Source organism: Stigmatopora argus, chromosome 7 (assembly GCF_051989625.1).
Source record: "Stigmatopora argus isolate UIUO_Sarg chromosome 7, RoL_Sarg_1.0, whole genome shotgun sequence".
Classification (NCBI taxonomy): Eukaryota; Metazoa; Chordata; class Actinopteri; order Syngnathiformes; family Syngnathidae; genus Stigmatopora; species Stigmatopora argus.
The window spans coordinates 10879258-10898578 of NC_135393.1; the positions used below are offsets into that span (position 1 = coordinate 10879258).

General features: G+C 39.0%; 3 protein-coding genes across 5 annotated transcripts; 1 reads left to right on the top strand and 2 right to left on the bottom strand.

Moving 5' to 3' along the window:
* Positions 1–1693: 1693 nt before the first annotated feature.
* On the bottom strand, positions 1694–10634 carry LOC144077853 (permeability factor 2-like). Of its 3 annotated transcripts, none has more exons than XM_077605917.1 (5): positions 9611–10634; positions 2576–2871; positions 2347–2467; positions 2155–2238; positions 1694–2033 (listed from the first exon to the last, which is right to left on the bottom strand). In XM_077605917.1, exons 2-5 carry the CDS (start codon positions 2637–2639, stop codon positions 2018–2020), a joined length of 285 nt encoding a protein of 94 aa, XP_077462043.1. In that variant the 5' UTR covers positions 2640–2871; positions 9611–10634; the 3' UTR covers positions 1694–2017. The 3 variants fall into 3 exon arrangements, with proteins under 3 accessions (XP_077462043.1, XP_077462042.1, XP_077462041.1); XM_077605916.1 differs by having other exon boundaries at positions 1694–2036; positions 10309–10630; XM_077605915.1 differs by having other exon boundaries at positions 1694–2036; positions 9611–10630.
* Positions 9504–15125, top strand: fbxo10 (F-box protein 10). The gene is made up of 11 exons (XM_077605891.1): positions 9504–9972; positions 10239–10842; positions 11102–11893; positions 12389–12538; positions 12851–12987; positions 13298–13368; positions 13452–13604; positions 13689–14039; positions 14129–14439; positions 14510–14694; positions 14774–15125. Exons 2-11 carry the CDS (start codon positions 10258–10260, stop codon positions 14952–14954), a joined length of 2916 nt encoding a protein of 971 aa, XP_077462017.1. The 5' UTR covers positions 9504–9972; positions 10239–10257; the 3' UTR covers positions 14955–15125.
* A 706-nt stretch (positions 15126–15831) lies between these two features.
* On the bottom strand, positions 15832–19307 carry polr1e (RNA polymerase I subunit E). The gene is made up of 12 exons (XM_077605910.1): positions 19000–19307; positions 18671–18774; positions 18509–18585; positions 17933–18018; positions 17798–17850; positions 17517–17661; positions 17146–17256; positions 16971–17067; positions 16608–16738; positions 16447–16528; positions 16241–16372; positions 15832–16069 (listed from the first exon to the last, which is right to left on the bottom strand). The coding sequence occupies exons 1-12, from the start codon at positions 19061–19063 to the stop codon at positions 15904–15906; spliced, it is 1248 nt and encodes a 415-aa protein (XP_077462036.1). The 5' UTR covers positions 19064–19307; the 3' UTR covers positions 15832–15903.
* Positions 19308–19321: the final 14 nt, after the last annotated feature.

A 19321-nucleotide genomic window follows, 5' to 3' on the forward strand; every position in this document is an offset into this window, starting at 1 on the left:
CATGCAAACTCCACACAGATGGATATGACCTTGATTTGAACCCAGGACCCCAAAGTTGTGAGGCCACTCACTCCACCGGGCTGCCATGACATTATTGTATTTAGAATTATTCATATTTTGAAGACTAATTTTCCATTCATGTTTTTGTCATTCATTTTTACTCATTAAAATAATTGATCTATTTTTTTTATTTTATCACAAAATATGTGCGGGCAGCATTAATACTAAAATGACATAACTAATGAAATCTTGTTGACTATGTTTACAGTGACAATAAAGGATTCTAATCTATATAATTAGATGCAAAATGGGGGACGCAAAACATTGTCTAGGGGGCTGGAAGTTTGACACCACCTCTATGAATGTAGTAAAAACATTTACGAGAAAAAAACCCTACATAATTTGTGGATTAAAGTGTCAATTACTCCTCTGCGTATGGTCCAAACAATCAGATGTAAGTATTGGCTTGAAGACATGTACTATTAAAGAATTATTGTATATGTTCATTCCCTCCTAGGGAGCCAAGAAACCTGTTTTTAATATTTCAAAGTACAACACAAAGCATACTGAGCAAATCCAACAGAACTTTAATCAGAACAGAATGTGAATATCAGGCTTTGGCAGTGCAACAAAGTTTAAATCAAACAAACACTAAGAAGTCCAGGTCAAAGAATATTCACTGTCCTACGTAATCCAAAAAGGGAACTGAAACCCCCCCCGCCCCAAAGTTAATAGACGTAAGTAGAAGTTCCGTGGAATTTTAAAGCCTTCATGATGTTGAAACATAAAAGTCTGTTTTTGTCAAGAAAACAATGAATGCGCAAAAAATTGTACACACATCAGGCCTATCAAAATATGTTTATTAAATATATTTTAGGTTCTTTAGCATTTAAGATCTTATGACTATACAATCATAAACTAGAATGTACCGTGGTGAGATTTTATCAAGTAGTCCAATATATAAGAGAGTTGGAATGAAAGAATTATATACATTATTGCCCATTTTTAGCAATTGCATTGCCCAAAAGTGAATTTGTAGTTTTGCCAACTTCTCTCTAACAGCCTTCTTTACAATCCAAGTGCAATCAAATGTCAACTATTTAATAAATTCATTCATGAATAAAGTTTAATCTAATCTAATTCTCTGTACCACTTATCCACACAAGGGTCGTGGAGGGCGCCAGGGCCTATCCCACCCAACCACGGGTTGTATTTTCACCTAATTATCTTCCCAAATACGCTCTAACTCAGGGGTGTCAGGGCCGCGTTAACGTCAACTCGATTTCATGTGGGCCGGACCATTTTACATATAATATTTAGATTTTTTTTAATAAATGGATTAAAAGAACTGGATTAAAATCCCTGAATATTCAGTTTTTATAGATCTAAAACAATGTTTATTTTAGCTTTTTTTATATTTTTTAGATTTTACAAAATGATTTTTGAACTAAAAACACAGAAAAAAATGATTAAAAAATTACAATTATTGATTTAAAAGGGGGAAAATCAGGAAATTTAATATACATCTATACTCTTCATTTTAATTTGATCCTAAAACAGAAAGTCGGCACTCATGATTTACTTTCCCGGGCCACACAAAATGATGCGGCGGGCCAGATTTGGCCCCCGGGGCGCCACTTTGACACATGTGCTCTAACTAGTGCTTGAAAAGTAAAAAGAAAAGAAGACAAAATATATTTGAACTTGTTCGTTTTAATTCATGAACAGGTTGTGGTGCAAAATACAAAAACAAATGCATTATTGTATACATACATTTTTAACAGCTCATAAATACATTAAATATGTTAAGCATAAGTTAAAACAATAACAATAGTAACAGTTCATAGAAGTTCATCTGAAGTGAAAGGCTGCAAAGGAGACAGCGCGAACAGTTCCTCAACTAAGCTGTTCACTTCCATTTCATAACCAAGTGAGTCCTTGATCAAATGAAACATTACTTGATACTTCAGGTTTTCGCAAAAACAGCACATTCATTCGTCCACCTCCGCACGGCTGCTCAGCGTCTTTGTTTGCTGCTAAAAAAACAGAAGGGTATGCTTTTTAAAAACTTTTTTGATACAGTTAACATCATTGAACAGTTTGCACTCATTGCCTCTTCATAAAAACAGCATGTTTTCTGCAAGCGTAACTTACTTATTAAGGTAGTTCTCAATTTCTTCCTTCACCCAGGGAGCCGTGGGATCAAGGCATACCACCCGGCCCTTCTTAAGGGTAGCACTGTAAGCAAAAAAAACATGGGTGCCTTTAGAACAAGCATATATGGAAGGACGATGGTGCTACTCCAAAAAGTTAAGATTTGCATCAGAGCTGGGAAGAAGTTCTTACATGATTTCTGTCTGCTGGCAATGGGCGTTGGGGGGGATCAATGTGATATTTGCAAGGAGTTTGCGGATCATTCTCCTCTCCGTCTCAATGCAGCGGCAGTGCATCTCAACTCCCAAGCTTCCTGCAAGGAAACAGGAGAATTTGGTTAAATGCATCAGTTCAATAGCCCACGAGCAGTGCGCATGCAGTGACAAATTTAAAATATGCAAATAGCGTTATTTAAGATTACCTTCACTCATGGCCACAGAAACCAACAGGACCAATAAAGCACTGAGGATCGCTTTGCTCATCATTTTCTTGATGTCCAATGTTTTTTAATAGCCCAAATTTTAAAAAGGATAATTAGCCGTTGAGAGTTGTGAAGAAGTGACAATGGGGCTTGATGACTTCTTTCTCTTGGTCGCTTTTGAGCTCTCCTGTTGCTGAATGTCGTCTTAAAAGAGAAGAGCTCCTCCTTTTATAGAGCCACGCGAGTCAACTCATCCAGATCTTGCACAATCTGGGATTATTGGCAGTCGAGCGGGACTTCACCACATGGAGAGAAAATAAGGTTATTTGACTGAGAGTTTAAATATGTGAGGCACATTTATGAATCAGAATTTTTCACGTATTCAATAAAATGACTAAAATGTTGTAATCCAGCATTATATGTGATTGGAATGATGGGCATCTTTTCCATCTATTTAATTTTGCCGTCAGATCTAAGTCTGATATAAAATGTATAATATTATTATTAACAAAATTAAGAATTGCATTCAATGTGTGTTCAATATGAGCAGGCAAGCTAAACTGGTAAAGTGAGTAATGATAAAAAATATTCTCATTAAAATATATATAGTATACTCACATGACTATACTACAAAAAAAAGAATATCTGGACATGTCTTTATTTGATTGCTTGTCAAAAACAACCTATAATACTAAAAATTAGATAAAAATTCATTGTTTTACCAGTAGAGACTTTTAAAGTAATGATATTTGAGCCCCCTGGAACTTTTCCAGGTTTCATTACCATTGTCCCACTTCTTTTGGAATATAAAGCAAGCATTTGGCTTGGTCTGACTTTGCCAGCAAAGGAAAGCTTCATTAAATATGGATGGAGATTGGAGACTAGAGGGACTTGCAGCAGAAGAAAACCTCTAGTGCTGCTATCTTAGACAACACTATGTAGCTGACTTTGGTAGATGGGCTACTGATCTACTGAATGCAAGCCAATTTTGCTTGCTTATGGGCACAGGAGAAGGGGTTGGAGAACCCTTGGTTCTAAATTCGTCTGCATAATAAAAACAGAAACTCAGAAGATACAAATAAGCATTATACCATACCAAATAACATGAATTATCCTATGCATGGACTATCATATAATTGCAGATAAATTAGAATTGTTAGAAATATCACGTCAAAAATATGATGAGGCTGATTTGAATGAATATGTCAAATTAAATGTGACAATAAACATACTAATGATTTATCACAATGTGACGACTGTTGATGATGATGTTGTAATATAAAAAAAAAGTAAAAGCTTCCCCCCGCACCTCAACGAATGCGGTAAATGTGATTAACTGTACAAAAGAAAAGTCATGTCAGCTGAGATCTGACGCAAACTTAACAAGTAAAGGCACGTCGCCCAAAGTCATCAGTCACGCCGTAACAGGAAGTATGGAGCAATCTTTGAAATTGTGCTTCCTGTGGGGCATTCACACTAAATTTTGACTCACTGGCTAAAACACACTTGGGAGTGGAAAAAAAAACTTTCAGTACTTCCTTATTGCATCTGAGAAGGAAAAACCTAAAAGAAGAAGTGCAAAGGGGATTACATTTATTAGGAAATAATTTCACTGTTATATTGAACATATTGTTTGCAATTGGAATTTAATCATATTGACACTTTAAAAAATCTGTAATACTTTATGATGCAATGAAGCATTTATCATCTCTAAAAGTCTTGTTCACTTTCCAACTTTTTTTTCACCATTGTGAAAGGTTAATTTCATTTATTCCAGCAGTAGTGTCTCATGTGCACCTATTGTTGTGGCATGCTAAACGGGAAACTTATGGATTCACGTTTCCTGTTAACCTCAGTCAAAACTTTCCCTATTACAACACAAGAGTACTCTGAGATTAAAAGCACATGAGAATCACAGTGGCTCAGTCCAATAAACATGGCTCAGCATTCAAAAACACTTTATGATTGAACTGAATTCCAAGGCAGAAGAGTTAAGTTGTTCCTGCTGATATAAGTAAATAATGACATATTTTGAATAAAAAATGTTCACGTGAGTTTGGTTTAAGTGATCCAAGTTTTCTTTTTTGAAACTATGAGGCTTGGACTTATTATTTCAATTCCAGGTGGCACATTGTAATAAATCTGACATGGTGAGTAGCTGTGACACCATTATTTTGTTAAATAAAAGATATTAAACATTCAGAGATACAGGAAAAACATGAAGCATTTTTTTCGGTTGGTCATTGGTCAATTTTACTTCACCCTATTGTGTTTTTTTCATACTCTTTATATCTTTGATTTTCATGTTTGTTTGCCAACCATTACAAAAAATATCAGGTTGTTATATGAACAACTGTTTTGGGAGGGAATGCTTTGTAATTTTGGAATTGAAAATCATTGTGCTGAAATATAAAATAAACTGTTTTCAATTACTTTTACCTCTGAATGTTTATATGTGCCAGAACTAATCATTAAATCAAAGATAAAACATGATTCATCCCTGCACAGAGATTACTGGAAGTTATAATAGTACTCCAGTAAGTGTGAACAGCTCAGGTCAGGCTGGACCGGCATGTAGATGATAAAGAACCTAAAGAGTTTCAACCTAAGAATTTCACTCTATTTGACTAAAATTAAGCATTTTCTGCTAAGACACAGTCTTTCAATGTCTGCGTATGTATAATACTTGATCAAATCTACTTCCTGAAGGTAGTACCAGTTCCAACATGCTACATTAAATTATCAAAACACGTCATGATAATAAAAAGGGTAACTATAACATTTCTGTATGCAGGAGTTGAAAGCAAATTCGGTAACATTGTAAATTCCCCGTTTTTTCTTTAATTGATCTGTCATACTTTGCTAGTATTAATGAAGAACACAGATGTCTTTGCAACTGCAGTTGTTTTCCTTACCAGGACTTCTTTAATGTGCACACATATGCAAATACTAAAACACTTCATTGCACAGTAACCAAACCAGGCAGATATTTGTCAAACAACTCTTTTGAATTATTTGGCTATTATGTTGATACTTCAGCTCGATGCTGCAGATTCTCTTCTTAAGTAAATCCATCAAGAGTATTTTGGCAAATAGATAAAAAAGAAAAAAGCTGATTTTGCAACATGAGGCTAGAAAGACTGTGGGAAAACAGTCACGATTCAGAGAGATCTCATTGTTTAGTTTCAGTCGCATATTTTTCCTTATTTGTCTTTGAGCAGTAAACTGATAGTGATATTTGAACTTAACGTTGCTTTGTCACAGCTGATACTTTATCGTACTACATTATCTATAGGATTACAATGCATGCCCTGTTTTATGTTTTGTTTTCCGGTCCAGAGTGAGGCAACATGGGGAAGTCAGAAAATGCTCAACAAAAGGCTCCAAATAAGCTCCTGTGGATTTTTGAAGATGTCAATGAGTTCTGGGATTTGTTGGGGGAGGAGCCAAGCTCCTTCTATGGTTCTTCCGTCTATGAGTAGTGGGTCCAAGTTGGCAGGTGGTCGTACTTGCATTCCACATTTAACATTTTCCACAGTGACGTCTATTTTTGTGCCTGGACAAGTTTGCCGTCTAGACATTTTTTACGGCATTTAATTTCAAGCATGTACTACACACATACACATGTTTAATTAATTACACTTACTGTTGGCCTTAATAAATATTACATTTATATTAACAAAAAAGTTATACATTGACTATATCCCAAAGTCCATGTCATGGTGGGATAATTCTGCTCAAATCATTTACACGCTCTTTCAATTATATTATTTATTGTTTATATAATTATATATTTTAATAGTAAAGTGAATGCTCATCCTAGCTGGGGTTGACACAGTGGGGCTCCGTGCATTTTCTCGTAGCGCCTTCAACGAATCAATCCAACCCTCAAAAACTATTTTATGGCTATAAAACCTCGACTGCAGCTAAAGCTGCGACACATAAAAAATAACCAATAAATCAATAGACCAAAATGGGGTAAAATCCAAATCCTAGCAGCATTTAATGATTAAATACAAATACTGGAGCTATTCAGACATTACAACCGGGCCAGGGGGGGATTTTCCCAGGAAAAGACAGCGATGAATGTCAATGGCGTACCGGCAAACATTGCCCGAAAATGGGGTAATATCCAGCCGAAAACAGCATTTATTGATTAAATACAAATACTGGAGCTTTTTAGACATCAGAACCAGGCCCGGAGTATCATTTCGATGCGTCCATATACGTCCATACGCAAAATGGCAAAAATTGCACTAAAATGGGGTAAAATCCACTTCCTAGCAGCATTTAGTGATTAAATACAAATACTGGAGATTTTCAGACATTACAACTGGGCCAGGGAGGTGATTTCCCTGGGAAAAGACAGCGATGAATGTCAATGGCAAAACGGCAAAAATTGCATTAAAATGGGGTAAAATCCACTTCCTAGCATCATTTAGTGATTAAATACAAACACTGGAGCTTTTCAGATATCAGAACCGGGCCCACAATTGAAATATTATTTAGGAATATAGCCATATTTTACTCACCAAAAATCCTTTTTAACTGTACACAATATCCATCCTCCTTTCTTTCTTCCTTCTTTTCTATCGCCATCGAAGCTAATGCTGAAAGTCGAGCCTGTCCTGTCGTATTTCTGGCATAGTCCGTCTTGAAAATGGCTTTAAATCAACACAAAAATATATTTGCTTGTGCAGCTAGCTCCAGATACAGTTTGGTAGCTAATCATAGTTGGTGAAAGCGATGACGTATCCCTACGCCTGCGACAAGGCAATGACATATACCTATGCCTGCGACAAGCCAATGACGTATCCCTACGCCTGCGACAAATCATTGTGGTGTTGCCAACTCGAAATCTGATTGGTTAAAGCAACAGTCTTATTGACGCTTGTTTAATGCAGCAGAGCCCGCAGAACTGATTGTGAAGGCTTTGAGGCAGATTTCTGACCCTGGCAACAAATAATGGCTGAAATGTGATTGGTTAAATGCTTCAATATGAAAACACACATCTGGAAGCAGTGCAACCAGGGAGAAAAGCAATGAAAGGAAGCTAACAGACAATTTGGAATTATTTAATAAGTATTGATGGACAAAATATAATATATGATTCAGATATTTCTTAGGCCAGCAGAGAAGGCCTTGAAGGCCACTGGGTTGACATATTGACTAAAGTTAAGGGGGGCAGATAAGTCTAAGTTTGGCCAAGTTATAAATCATTCTGAACCTATTTCTATGCTGTAAAGAGAACAACCTCTTCCAGGATGCTGATTGGCCTTCAACATGTTTCTGTCTTTATTCACCATAATAAAAACCTAATGAATCCAAAAAATTCCCATCATAAATGAAATGAGTAAGTGCGCAATTGCTCAAACAACATCTTAACTATCAGAAGTACAATATGGGTTAACCACTACAATTACTATTTATTTAAAAAAAGAAAAATATATCTTTTTTGGGGGGGGGAAAGGACAAATTGGGGGATAGACTATATTAAAAATAGAACATGTTACATCCTATTAATTCCTTATTTTGGAATAAGTGTTGAAAAAGACCCACCATAATACACTGAACAAGTAAAGCATTGTGGCAGAGTAATAACTCACCATTATGGCGGATATGAACTAGTTCCAGGGGCAAGGGATATTTTATATTATATTTAGCAGGAAGTTAGCTACTTATTAACAAGCAAAAGAGGTATTTATTATGGTGTGAATGAATCAACTTGCTCTCCCCCTTTAGCAGCTATAACAACTTCTGGGAAGACTTTGGAATGTGGGAATTTTTGCCCATGCAAACAGATGTCACCAAATGACTGTAAATCCGATTTTTCTTTTTTTTTTAAAGTACATTTTGGAGGCTATTGTGATCCTATTAAATGTTATGTCGTATTTAGTAAGTTAAGAGGTATTGTTGTCAGTGCTGTGTGGTGACTAAATCTTTAACGTTAACACTCATATGGGGGGACAATTTAGAATGTTCAACCAACCTACAATGCATATTTTTGGGGATGTTGGAACCAACTGGAGTACCCGGGGAAAACCCACGCTTGTTCAAGGAGAACATGCAAACTCCGCACAGGAAGGTCAGAACCCTCGATCTCAGACCAGTGAGGCGGTGGTGATAACCACTCTTCCACCGTGCCGTCTACTTTAATAAAAAAGAAAAAAATTCTTAGCAGGACTACTAGTCTAAGGCAGTGGTTATCTTAAAACTTGTGTTTAACCTTTGAGGTTTGGCCCAACTTTGGGCTCCAAACGCCATCTAGTGGGATGCAAAATAATTTAAATTTTGCACATCAAATCAGCCAAAGAACATGATTTTATGCACGAATTATGATTTTTATGTTATACTACATTCATATAGGGCAGGGGGCTCAAATATGCAACAAAAGGGCCAATTGTGGCCCTGGGACAATATTTTGAGACCCTCATTTGGAGTGTAGTATTATTAGTGTTGGTCACAAGTATTTTGCAATGGGCAATAATAATAGTAATAATAATACATATAATTTTAAATAGATAAATGGATACAATGAAGGATTCATTGGGAAAAAATTGTAATGAATTGGAGGGACAAGAAGAAATTTGAAATGATTTTAAAATAATTTGAATTTTTTTTCAATAAATTGGAGGGACAAGAAGAAAAAAATAAAAATGAATTTAAAATAATTTGAAAAAATAATTTTAATACATTGGAGGGACAAGAAGTTGAAAGGCATACTACATTTAAACCAGTGTGCTCGTGTGTATTTTGTTCTGGGAAATTTATATATATATATATATATATATATATATATATATATATATATATATATATATATATATATATATATATATATATATTTAAACTTTGGCTGCCATTGACGGCAATAGACGTCCACTTTAGTGACCACTGTTCTTGAAAGGATTAAAGCACTGCATTTACTTGAGTGGGTATAAAAGATGCTGGCATGAAAAAAACGGACACTATTGTGTTGCACAACATTAATATTCGAAATCCTTAAAGACAATACAGAGCATGGATGCTACGAACCCCATGACAGGGTTTGTTTGCCTTGATTCCCAAATGACGACTCCCAGTTGGTAAACAGTGTGGCAGCGAGGCGGAGAAAGGCATGGTCGTCGCCGTCTTGTGACGCTCGCCTCGGGATCAACGAGACCACTATGAAAACCTGATCCGGATTCTCCGAGGAAAGAGAATACGAAGAGAGAAACAGTTTGATCGTCAAATCCGCAAGTATGGCGCTTTCTCAGCAACAGCAGTCTGCCCATCTGCGTTGTTTTGACCTCGAAAGTCGCCGTCTCGTCAGACCTCACGAGGGCGGACGGCTCCGAACCGTGAGCTCGTTGTTGTTATCTCGATGCCTAAACATGGCGAAGCGGTGAAATAACACGGTAAGGGCTTGACTTTGTAACGAATCTGCGTGCGCTGCGTGGCCGTGTTAACTTTCCGCACGGTTGACTCCCAACTAGCTACTCGTTGAATCGATTGATTAGTAGCCGTCGCAGATTGGGTTTTCCCTGGATGTCTACACACCATGGGTTGTTAAGTCTATTTTTTTCTTCCAGTAATAACATTATTCATGGCTGGGTTTTGAACGCCGGGCGTTTTTTCGTGTTGTGTAACCGCTGACGGGTACTGTTGTTTTGTTTCTGTGCAGCACCCCCGGCCCTGCTGTCATGGAGGTGGGTGGCCTCCCGATGGAGCTGTGGAGGCTAATCTTGGCCTACCTGCCTCTCCCCGACCTGGGTCGCTGCTGCCAGGTGTGCCGTGCCTGGAGGGAGCTGGTCCTCTCTCTGGACAACACCCGCTGGAGGCAGTTGTGTCTGGGTTGCCCCGAGTGCCGCCACCCCAACTGGCCCAGTAAGCCGCACCTGGAGCCCCCATCTTGGAGAGAAGCCCTGAAACAACACGCCCTGGCCACCCGTACCTGGACTCAGAATGGACCTGAGCACCAGTCGACCGCCTGCCTCCTTTTATTCAGGCGACGGAAAGACCGAAGGGTTTGGCATGTGGGACCTGGTTTTGAGTTTGAGACCCTTCGAGGAGCTCTCGGGGTAGCGGGGCCTTATGATCGATTGGTTCTCCACCCGGGGGTGTATGAGGAGCAGGCTGAAGTGGCTCTCAAGGTTCCTGTGGAGCTCTTTGGATTTGGCAGGCTGGGTGAGGTCACCCTCTTGGTGTGTATGGAGCAGCAATGCCCTACTGCGAGACTGTGTAATTTGGTTTTCATGCCACCTTGGTTCTCCACGGTGGTCTATAAGGTAGGTTATTTGGGGATTGATCATTATGATCGCCAACTTTCTGACTTAACGAACGACTTTAGTAAAGCTTTTCTTTTTGCGCCTATTAAATGTAGATTTGCATTGACTGAGGTTTGAATTGTTAGTGTTGTTCAACTTAAAAAGTAGATTTTTAGATACAGACTTTTTGTTACACAGTTACAGGAAATGTATTGGATCATTGCTTGTATTTCGGAAGAAATTCTTGGTAACTGTCTTTGTGTCTTTGTGTTTCCCGTAGACATCATGGGGTCACGTCCAACTGGATAATTGCAACTTTGAGGGGGCTCAGCTGCAAGTTCGCGGTCCTGGAACTTGCCAGGCACGCTTTTGTTCTTTCTCCAAAGGCAGCTCTGTTCATCTACTTAATGTGGCCCTCAGCCTATTGGACAGCTGTGATTTCTCTGGAAGCGATGCAGCTTCTGTAACTGTGGAAGGTTGTCCGGTATCTGAAAAAAACTGGGCTTGTAAATATATGGCTGCCCTCGCAAGGACATTTTCACCGTGTGGGAGCAATAATAGTGTCCCGTACAGATGGAACTCCACTGGTCAACCTTTTTCTAACGCTGTTCTTACAAAGGAGCACACAAGTAAAGATGACTGGCAGAGGGAAAATGGATCGGAAGCTGCTAATCAGGGCACAGTGATTGAAGATGGATGGAGTGATGGTGAGAATGAGGGGCACAAAGAGGGTGCAATCACCAAAAACACGTTTTCACTGGATTATAAAATTCCATGTGACAACCATGGACTGGCCTACTTACTGAAACCCCATGCAGATGGCTCCTTGCCGTTCTCCTCTTCACCAAATCCCCCAAGTGTGACTCCAGAACCTCTCACTCTTCAGCAGGAACTGGAGCGAGACCCCGATGCTCAGATGTTTCTGTCGTCGACCCTCGGCTGCCTGGTCCAGCGTTGTCTCTTCAGGGAAGGCAAAGGAGGAGTTCATATATCCAACTACGGACAAGCTCGACTAGAGGGCAACGTTTTCCGCTGTCTCAACTACGCCATCAGATGCATCCAGAACTCCATTGTAAAATACATTTAAGATTCAAGGGAACTTTTGAAAAGTTATATTGCTGCTCTTACATTGCTCTTAAGTCAAAAGTCAAACCTTACTGAATCAAGCTTCCATTGATATTATATTCTTGTGACATTCTCCTGGTAGATTTTCAATGACTGCATAATTGTCTACTTGGTGTTTTAATCAGTGCTTGGAGTAACAAGCCTAAAACTTGCACTGGGTAATGTAAATCGCCCTCCATCTAGCTTTTCAAAACAATGAACTGCAGTCAGTGCTGTTTTTTGAATGGGCATTTGGAAAATTCTGTATTGTAGCCCATGTTCATTTAACATCCATTGTTAATTATGGTTAATTGAGGTTAAAACACACATAATATCTAAAAATAATCATGCCTTCAGAAGTATTCAACTCAAAAGTTCCTTTGTATTTTTTGAAAAATTCACATTCTTTTCATTTTAAATTTCAAACCCAATTAACTGACCTCTATTTCAATCTCTATTGTAGATAGTGATGATGCAAAATGAGGTATTTGATTGCAAAGCATCAGGCGTGTTTCTGCGGCTGTCGGCTCAAGGTCTTATCGCCGAAAATGACATCCACTCTAATGGGGAGGCAGGGGTGGACATCCGGAAAGGAGCTAACCCCATCATTGTGGTAACTATTATACTGATTCCTATTCTACAGCTGCCGACTGAAAAAGGAGAATGAAAGTTTATTTTCTTTAATGTTGTAGATTCCGTTTGTACACAATATTTGACTGCAGAATACAATATTCCCCGTGTTTAGGTGATTTTCACACTGACCATTTATCTAAGTAATTAATAGACAAAATCATTGGCAGTAAAATAAACATGTGGCAATAATGCCACTGAAATATTTACTCCTATCTACTCTTTCAATTTATGTCTGAATGAAAACAGGATGGATATGCTTGTATAACCCACACCCTTTTTTCCAATTCCTTAGTGTAACCGAATACACAGTGGCTTGCGCTCTGGGGTTGTTGTGCTAGGCAAGGGAAAAGGCTTACTTCGGAGCAACCGAATCTATAACAACAAAGAAGCTGGTCTCTACATTCTCTTTAGTGGGAATCCTGTAGTTTGGTAGGTGCATTCAATTATTTGTTTTGTTCTTTCATTGCATTTAAGCAATGTTGCATGACTGTTACATGGCTTTCCCAGTGAAAAGCACACTGAGCAAGAGGATAGTGTCCGTCTTCTCATGCCATGTACAGAACTAATGTTTTGCACATGAGCTGTTCATTTATCAGTAGTAAATAGATTTTTGCCAAGCATTCCCTAAGCCAGAGATTTTTATTTTTTTCTGCTATCTTTGCTTCTGGGACTAAAGGTCATCAGTGACTAAATCACATCAATTTAGGCATCTAATTTTAGAAAATGTCTGTCTTCTCAGCGGAAACCACATCTTCCAAGGGCAGGCAGCAGGGATTGCGATAAATGAGAATGGCAGAGGAATTATAACAGGTAAGTCCAACCTAGTTTTGCTTTACCTGTGTAGCACAGATCGATATTTAAAAATAATAAGAACTTTATTTTTTAAATTCCAGACAATGTCATCAAGGAAAACCAATGGGGTGGTGTGGACATCCGCAGAGGAGGCGACCCAATTCTGAGGAATAACCACATCTGTTACGGATACTCTGATGGCATTGTGGTGGGAGAACGAGGCAGGGGACTCATTGAGGGAAACCATGTCTACTGTATGTTATTTCCAGATTTGATGCCAACATAAGCAGCCCCCAAGTTTTCTCTGCCTGAGGGTTTTTTTATTGCCCTTTTCTTAGGCAACAAAGGCTGCGGCGTTTGGGTCATGTCATCTAGCCTCCCGCAGCTCCTTGGAAACTACATAACCCATAACTGCATGTACGGCCTGGCTGTGTTCTGCAGGAAGGACCCTGAGAATACGGAAGCCAGGGAGGGGAATTGGCCAGCACACGATGGGATCGGTGGAGACGACAGTGCTGCCAGAAGGGCTATTGTAGAGGAGGACGGGAGGGATGAACAGGAAAACCTACATGAAGAAGGGGATATCTTCGGATGGGAAAGTGACCTGGATAGTGAGGATGAACGCCACTCGGCACGCCGCTCCGTCAGCGTGGCGCTGGTGGAGAGCAACTGCATGAGCTTTAACGGAGGTTATTAAACATCCATCGCACGTTTTGTTTTTGGAAATGTTCATTCTTGATATAGTTTTTCCCCCATTCCTCTCTCACCCTCTGGATAGCTGTAGGTCTGTATGTTAAAACCAGTGAGCCACTCAACGTTTATGCCAACCTCGTCAACTCTAACAGCGGCGTTGGGGTTTCCGTGCTACAGAGCAGTCATTTGACCCGCCTAGTGGCCAACTGCATTCTTGCAAATGTACGAGGAGGTGTTACAGTTGAGACTGACTCCCGCGTCGAGCTTCGGAATAACGGAATATATGAAAACAAAGGCCACGGCATCAACTTCTATGGAATCGGACAAATGGTTGAGAACGATGTGGTCGGAAACTGTGGCTATGGGATCCAAGTATCGGGAAGTGGTGATGTCAAGGTGTTGTATTTTGACGTTATCTCTAAAAACGTATTTGTCAAATACATGACTGTCAGCTTCTGATTTATAGGTGGTGCGCAGCCGTGTTCAACCAGCACTGGGCTCTGGAATCGCAATAATGGGACCAGCAAAAGCAATGGTTACTGATAACCAACTGTTCCAGGGCCACCCTGAGAGCAAAAAAACCCTTTTATACTTGGACCCTGGCAACAACAACTGCATCTTACGCAACAACAGTATTTCAAGACATAATAGGTAACTACGCAACTCATCGTGTTCCGGAGTGTCTCCAACACAGCAGGCGCACTGAAGCAATTTTATTCTGTATTTATAGCTGTACATCTGTCCCTCCTTGGATTCTGGAAAACCCTCCACCCCGCCCCCCAGCCAGCTCACCTTCAGGCCTTTCCTCGTCCCGGTACCCGTCACGACTGGGCATCTCCATGACAACCAGGATTAGTGCCACCGTAGAGAGTGGTTGCCATAGTGGCAGCATGTTCTGTTCTATCCTGTGATAAAGGTGACATTTTTAATCAATTGGTGATTCTGGTCAACATTCTTGTTGTTCACATATATTGATTCACTTCAATCCTGCTCCTAAATCAGTCTTTTGCCAACAAAAAAATATATAATTGTTTCTAGTCGATGCAAGAATGGTAACTTTTTAAAGAATAGCTTTTTTCACAGCACTCAACTGCTTCATCACAGTATGTAAGCTAAAATTGGTAATACAGAATGTAGCCAGATGGTCAAGTCAGATTTGTTCACTGGTTCATATTTATAAATCTTATAAAAGATTACAAAGATATAGCATCATTATTTATTGCTTTGCTTATTTTACTTTTTCCCTTGGTTTGTATTCTCCCCTGCCATTAGCCATGAAGGAACCTGTAAATACATAGTATATTGTATCTCGATGAAGTCTTCATATTTATATTAAAAATCACAGTAAGGGTCCAGTTTTTAAAATATTTTTATGCAAAGAAGTGCTGTATGTAATTGCATATGTTCTGCCAGTGTTGAAGACATAGCTTTTCAAAGTTAAAAAAAAAAGTGAGATATTACCTTCAATGTTCTATGAAGTTAAACTGTGCCTTGTTTCATTATTCAAAGTAATATTAGCTGGAGTGTGAGCTTCATTTGTGGAAAAAGCCAAACTTTTGCTTTAGTCAATCTTAATAAATGTGCTCTCCTTGTGAATCTATGCTCCTGCAACCAAATATTTCTTGCCACAGACGCACAGGTGATAATCACCTTAAGGGATAGGAGATTTTCAGTGTGCAATAGGTGACATCGACTAATGTGCTTATATGTTCTCATCCATCTAAACTATATTTACTATTATCTGAAAAGCAGAATGATTATACATTAATCTGTCAGAATAACAACTGTGAAACTTTAATAACATTTTCACTTTATTTGTTCCCAAAATAATAAACTGTTGTCATCTTCCCGGTTCAGTTCTTAATTCATTTTCTTTCGTTTCTGTCTCTCCCCAAACAAATTATATTTTACAAGAGGGAGAATGAGGGAAACTTGTTTGTGTTCATCCTGTAGGCTAGGCTCGAGATTTTTTCCACGTCGGGGCTTCGGCATGGTCAAGCCCAATGACTTGGCGACTTCAATTATCCTGTAACATCAGAAAAGTCAATTACGGAACGATTAGTGACACCAACAGATATAACTATTATATAGATATGTACAATACATATTACTAGCCTTTTTTTAAGTAAATGTCTCCACATGAAACATTTTTTTCGATTGTGTGATGAGTAAACAAATTTTTAGCCACGGCACCTACCTGGCCTCACTCATTCCAATGTCTCGATGCAATAATGTGAGGTCAGCAGTCATGTCACCCATATGGAGCAGTAGAACCAGGCAGTACGATGCTAATTTGATACGCATTGAAGCAGACACCATGTTCTGAACCCTGAAAGGTGACATAAGAGGTTGATGCTTTTAAATAAGTTGATCAATTCAACAAGTGTAAGAACAACCACAAACCTGCCATTGTTGAATGTCTCCACTGTGAATGTTCTGGATAGTTTGTTCTGCACAATGCGAGGACACCCTTCCTCCATACCAACTGCAAACAAGGATGAACAGTAAGAAGACACAAAACACTGATTTGGTCAATAGTGTTAGCGACTGGTGAATTGACTGACACTTTCGATTGATGCTTTTCTGCGTCGACAGTTTGAGGAGCAAAGAAAGGTAAAACGCGCAGCACGCTATTTTCTTTCGGGCTTCATCATCACTTGGCAGGTTTTCCAGATGCTTCGCGACACAAAGAAGCCTGAACAAAGTGAATCGTGAACATAAGCACAGATAGAAAATGTTGTTCTCTTTTGTTTCAGTTCCACTAAGGTGTTAGACTGGAAAGGATATATTTAAAGGAGTATAATAACATAGCACATGACCCACAAATCTGCCATAAAAATTAAGTGATCAGAAGTGGGATGGCCATGCTCAACAACCATTCATTTATTTTAATCTCAACACTGGAGTGATCCTTAAAGTCACCCTACCCTTTGCCTTCTTTCATTTTCTGTAGCTCTTCAGTACTGAGTGATGCCATCTTGGAACCAGCCTCCTCCAAGGCACTAAAGTCCACTGGAGTGAGGACTGCGTGTAACGATAAGGAAAAACGAGACTCCAAACACATTTGTGCCCTGAAAGAATTAAGAGCCAAAGAAAGGATACTTTCATCCAGTGGGTAGACATTCTCAGGTGTGTCTGCATCTGCATTGCACGGAGGAATGTGGAGGCCATAATCTCCATGTGCCTCGGTCTCAGCAATTTCCTGATGTAGCGCTGTGCAGAGGAAGAAGAATCAAAATCAGTCTTTTTAAATTAAGCATGGACTCACGTGACACACAAAAATATTCCAATTATACTTCTGCCTATTTAGTTTAACTGGCTTTTATTTCACTTACTACAAATCATTTTGATTTATGATGCTATCTGACATATAATCCTATATATTCATAATAAAAAGGATAAAAAATAGTAAATTTTGATCATTGATCAATAAATGCCATCATCTTAATGTTCATTTATCTTATTTTTCTTACCATCCAGACCCTTCTTATCAATGACGGTGTTGGCAGCCTTCATGACCACCTGCTGCAGCACGTTGCTGTCAACTTTGTTCAGCCTGCGGGAGTTCAGCGCTTTCTTCTGTTTGTTCGTACCGAATGCCTCAATCAGAGCGTCAACCTGCAAAATATTTAAGACATTTACTACCAAATGTACTTGGTACTGTAAAATCATTGATGAATGTGAATTTGATAAATTTTGGGGGTTGGCTTTAAACAGCTATTAGAACCAATTGTGTGGGATGCAAGTGTGGTACCTTTTCTCTGTATGTCTGAGTTGTGTCTTTGTCATCAATAACTGCGTTTTCTCCTGGAATAAAAATTTGTTTTGTTAAGACAAATTTGCATAATCTCAATAAAGTAACGTAAAGCAAATTACACATTCCTCTTACCTGGTATAACAGGTTGCATATTAAAGATCTGTGCACTGTGCAGTTCCATTTGCCTGGTTTGCTTGTTCAAAACTCCAACATAATAACTAGTTCAATTAACAAACAATGACATTACAATTACCATCCAGCACATCACATTAAAATCATGTAAATTGCACAGAGATATTCTTCCTAACATAATTTAAAGAGGAGGAAATAGTCTCCAAATTATTGTTATTTTCTGAACTGCTGATCCAAGGGTTGCAGGGGGTGCTGTACCCTAGCCCAGCTGACTTCGGGCACCCCCTGAATTGGTGGCCAGCCAATCGCAGATGCCAGTTTGCCTGGGTTTTCTCCAGGTACTCCAGCTTCCTCCCACATCCCCAAAATATGCAGGGTAGGCTAGCTGGACAGTCTAAAATAAATTGTCCATGGGTATGAGTGGTAGCGTGAATGCTTGTTTGTCTCCTTGTGCCCTGCGATTGGGTGTCCCCTCCTGTGCCGATAGTTGGCTGGGATAGGCTCCAGCACCCCCAGCTACCCTTATGAGGATACATGGTTCAGAAAATGGATGGATGGACTTTGAAACATACTTACTTGCAAAGACTGTTACATTTAAGGGCCCCTGTGCCGAAATTTTGCCCAACATAGGACAACCTTTGAGATTCAGCCACCTATAAAAATAATTTTAAAAAAACACATCAGGACAATTCTGCTTCAAAAAATTCAAGAGTAATACCAATACTACAAATATCTCACCACCGTACGCCTCGTTTTTTTCCGGGGATTTTTCACGTCAACGCTTTTGTACATTGTGAGGTCCAGTTTCTCTGCATTTTGGACACTGCCATTGGAAAATCGAACTAAGGTAGATGATTCCGTGTTAGTAGGAGTAGTAGTCTCGTCAGTAATAAATATTTATACACATGTATATGTTGCAAATATATAAATTAAACTAAGTGAAGACAAGTTTAAAACAAATTCATTACACAGAAATTGCAACATTAAATTGAGATCAACACAGCACATTCAGACTGGTACAGTGGCTAGATTTAAATGCTCCGGTAAAGATATAAAGGAGTATTTACCTATAACTGCTTTATCCGAGTCGCACTCTTCTTTGCAGCACATTACCGAACAGGAGGCCGCCATGTTTCTTGTCTTGTGTGTGTGTGTGTTTTTTTATGCTAGCAAGAGAGTTCCGGTATATACATTTCCACTTTCGTCATCTTCATCACAGTACGTTGTGTTTAAAGTAGCGAAATTGTGAACTATGGGCGTGCAAAGGCCCTTAACACTTTTTGTTTATGTTTTGTTTTTCAATAAATTCCGTTTAATGCTAATATCAGTCAGATTCAAGACAGGAATGCATGTTTTGTTTCGCATTCCGAAAATTATCATCTTTGTAGT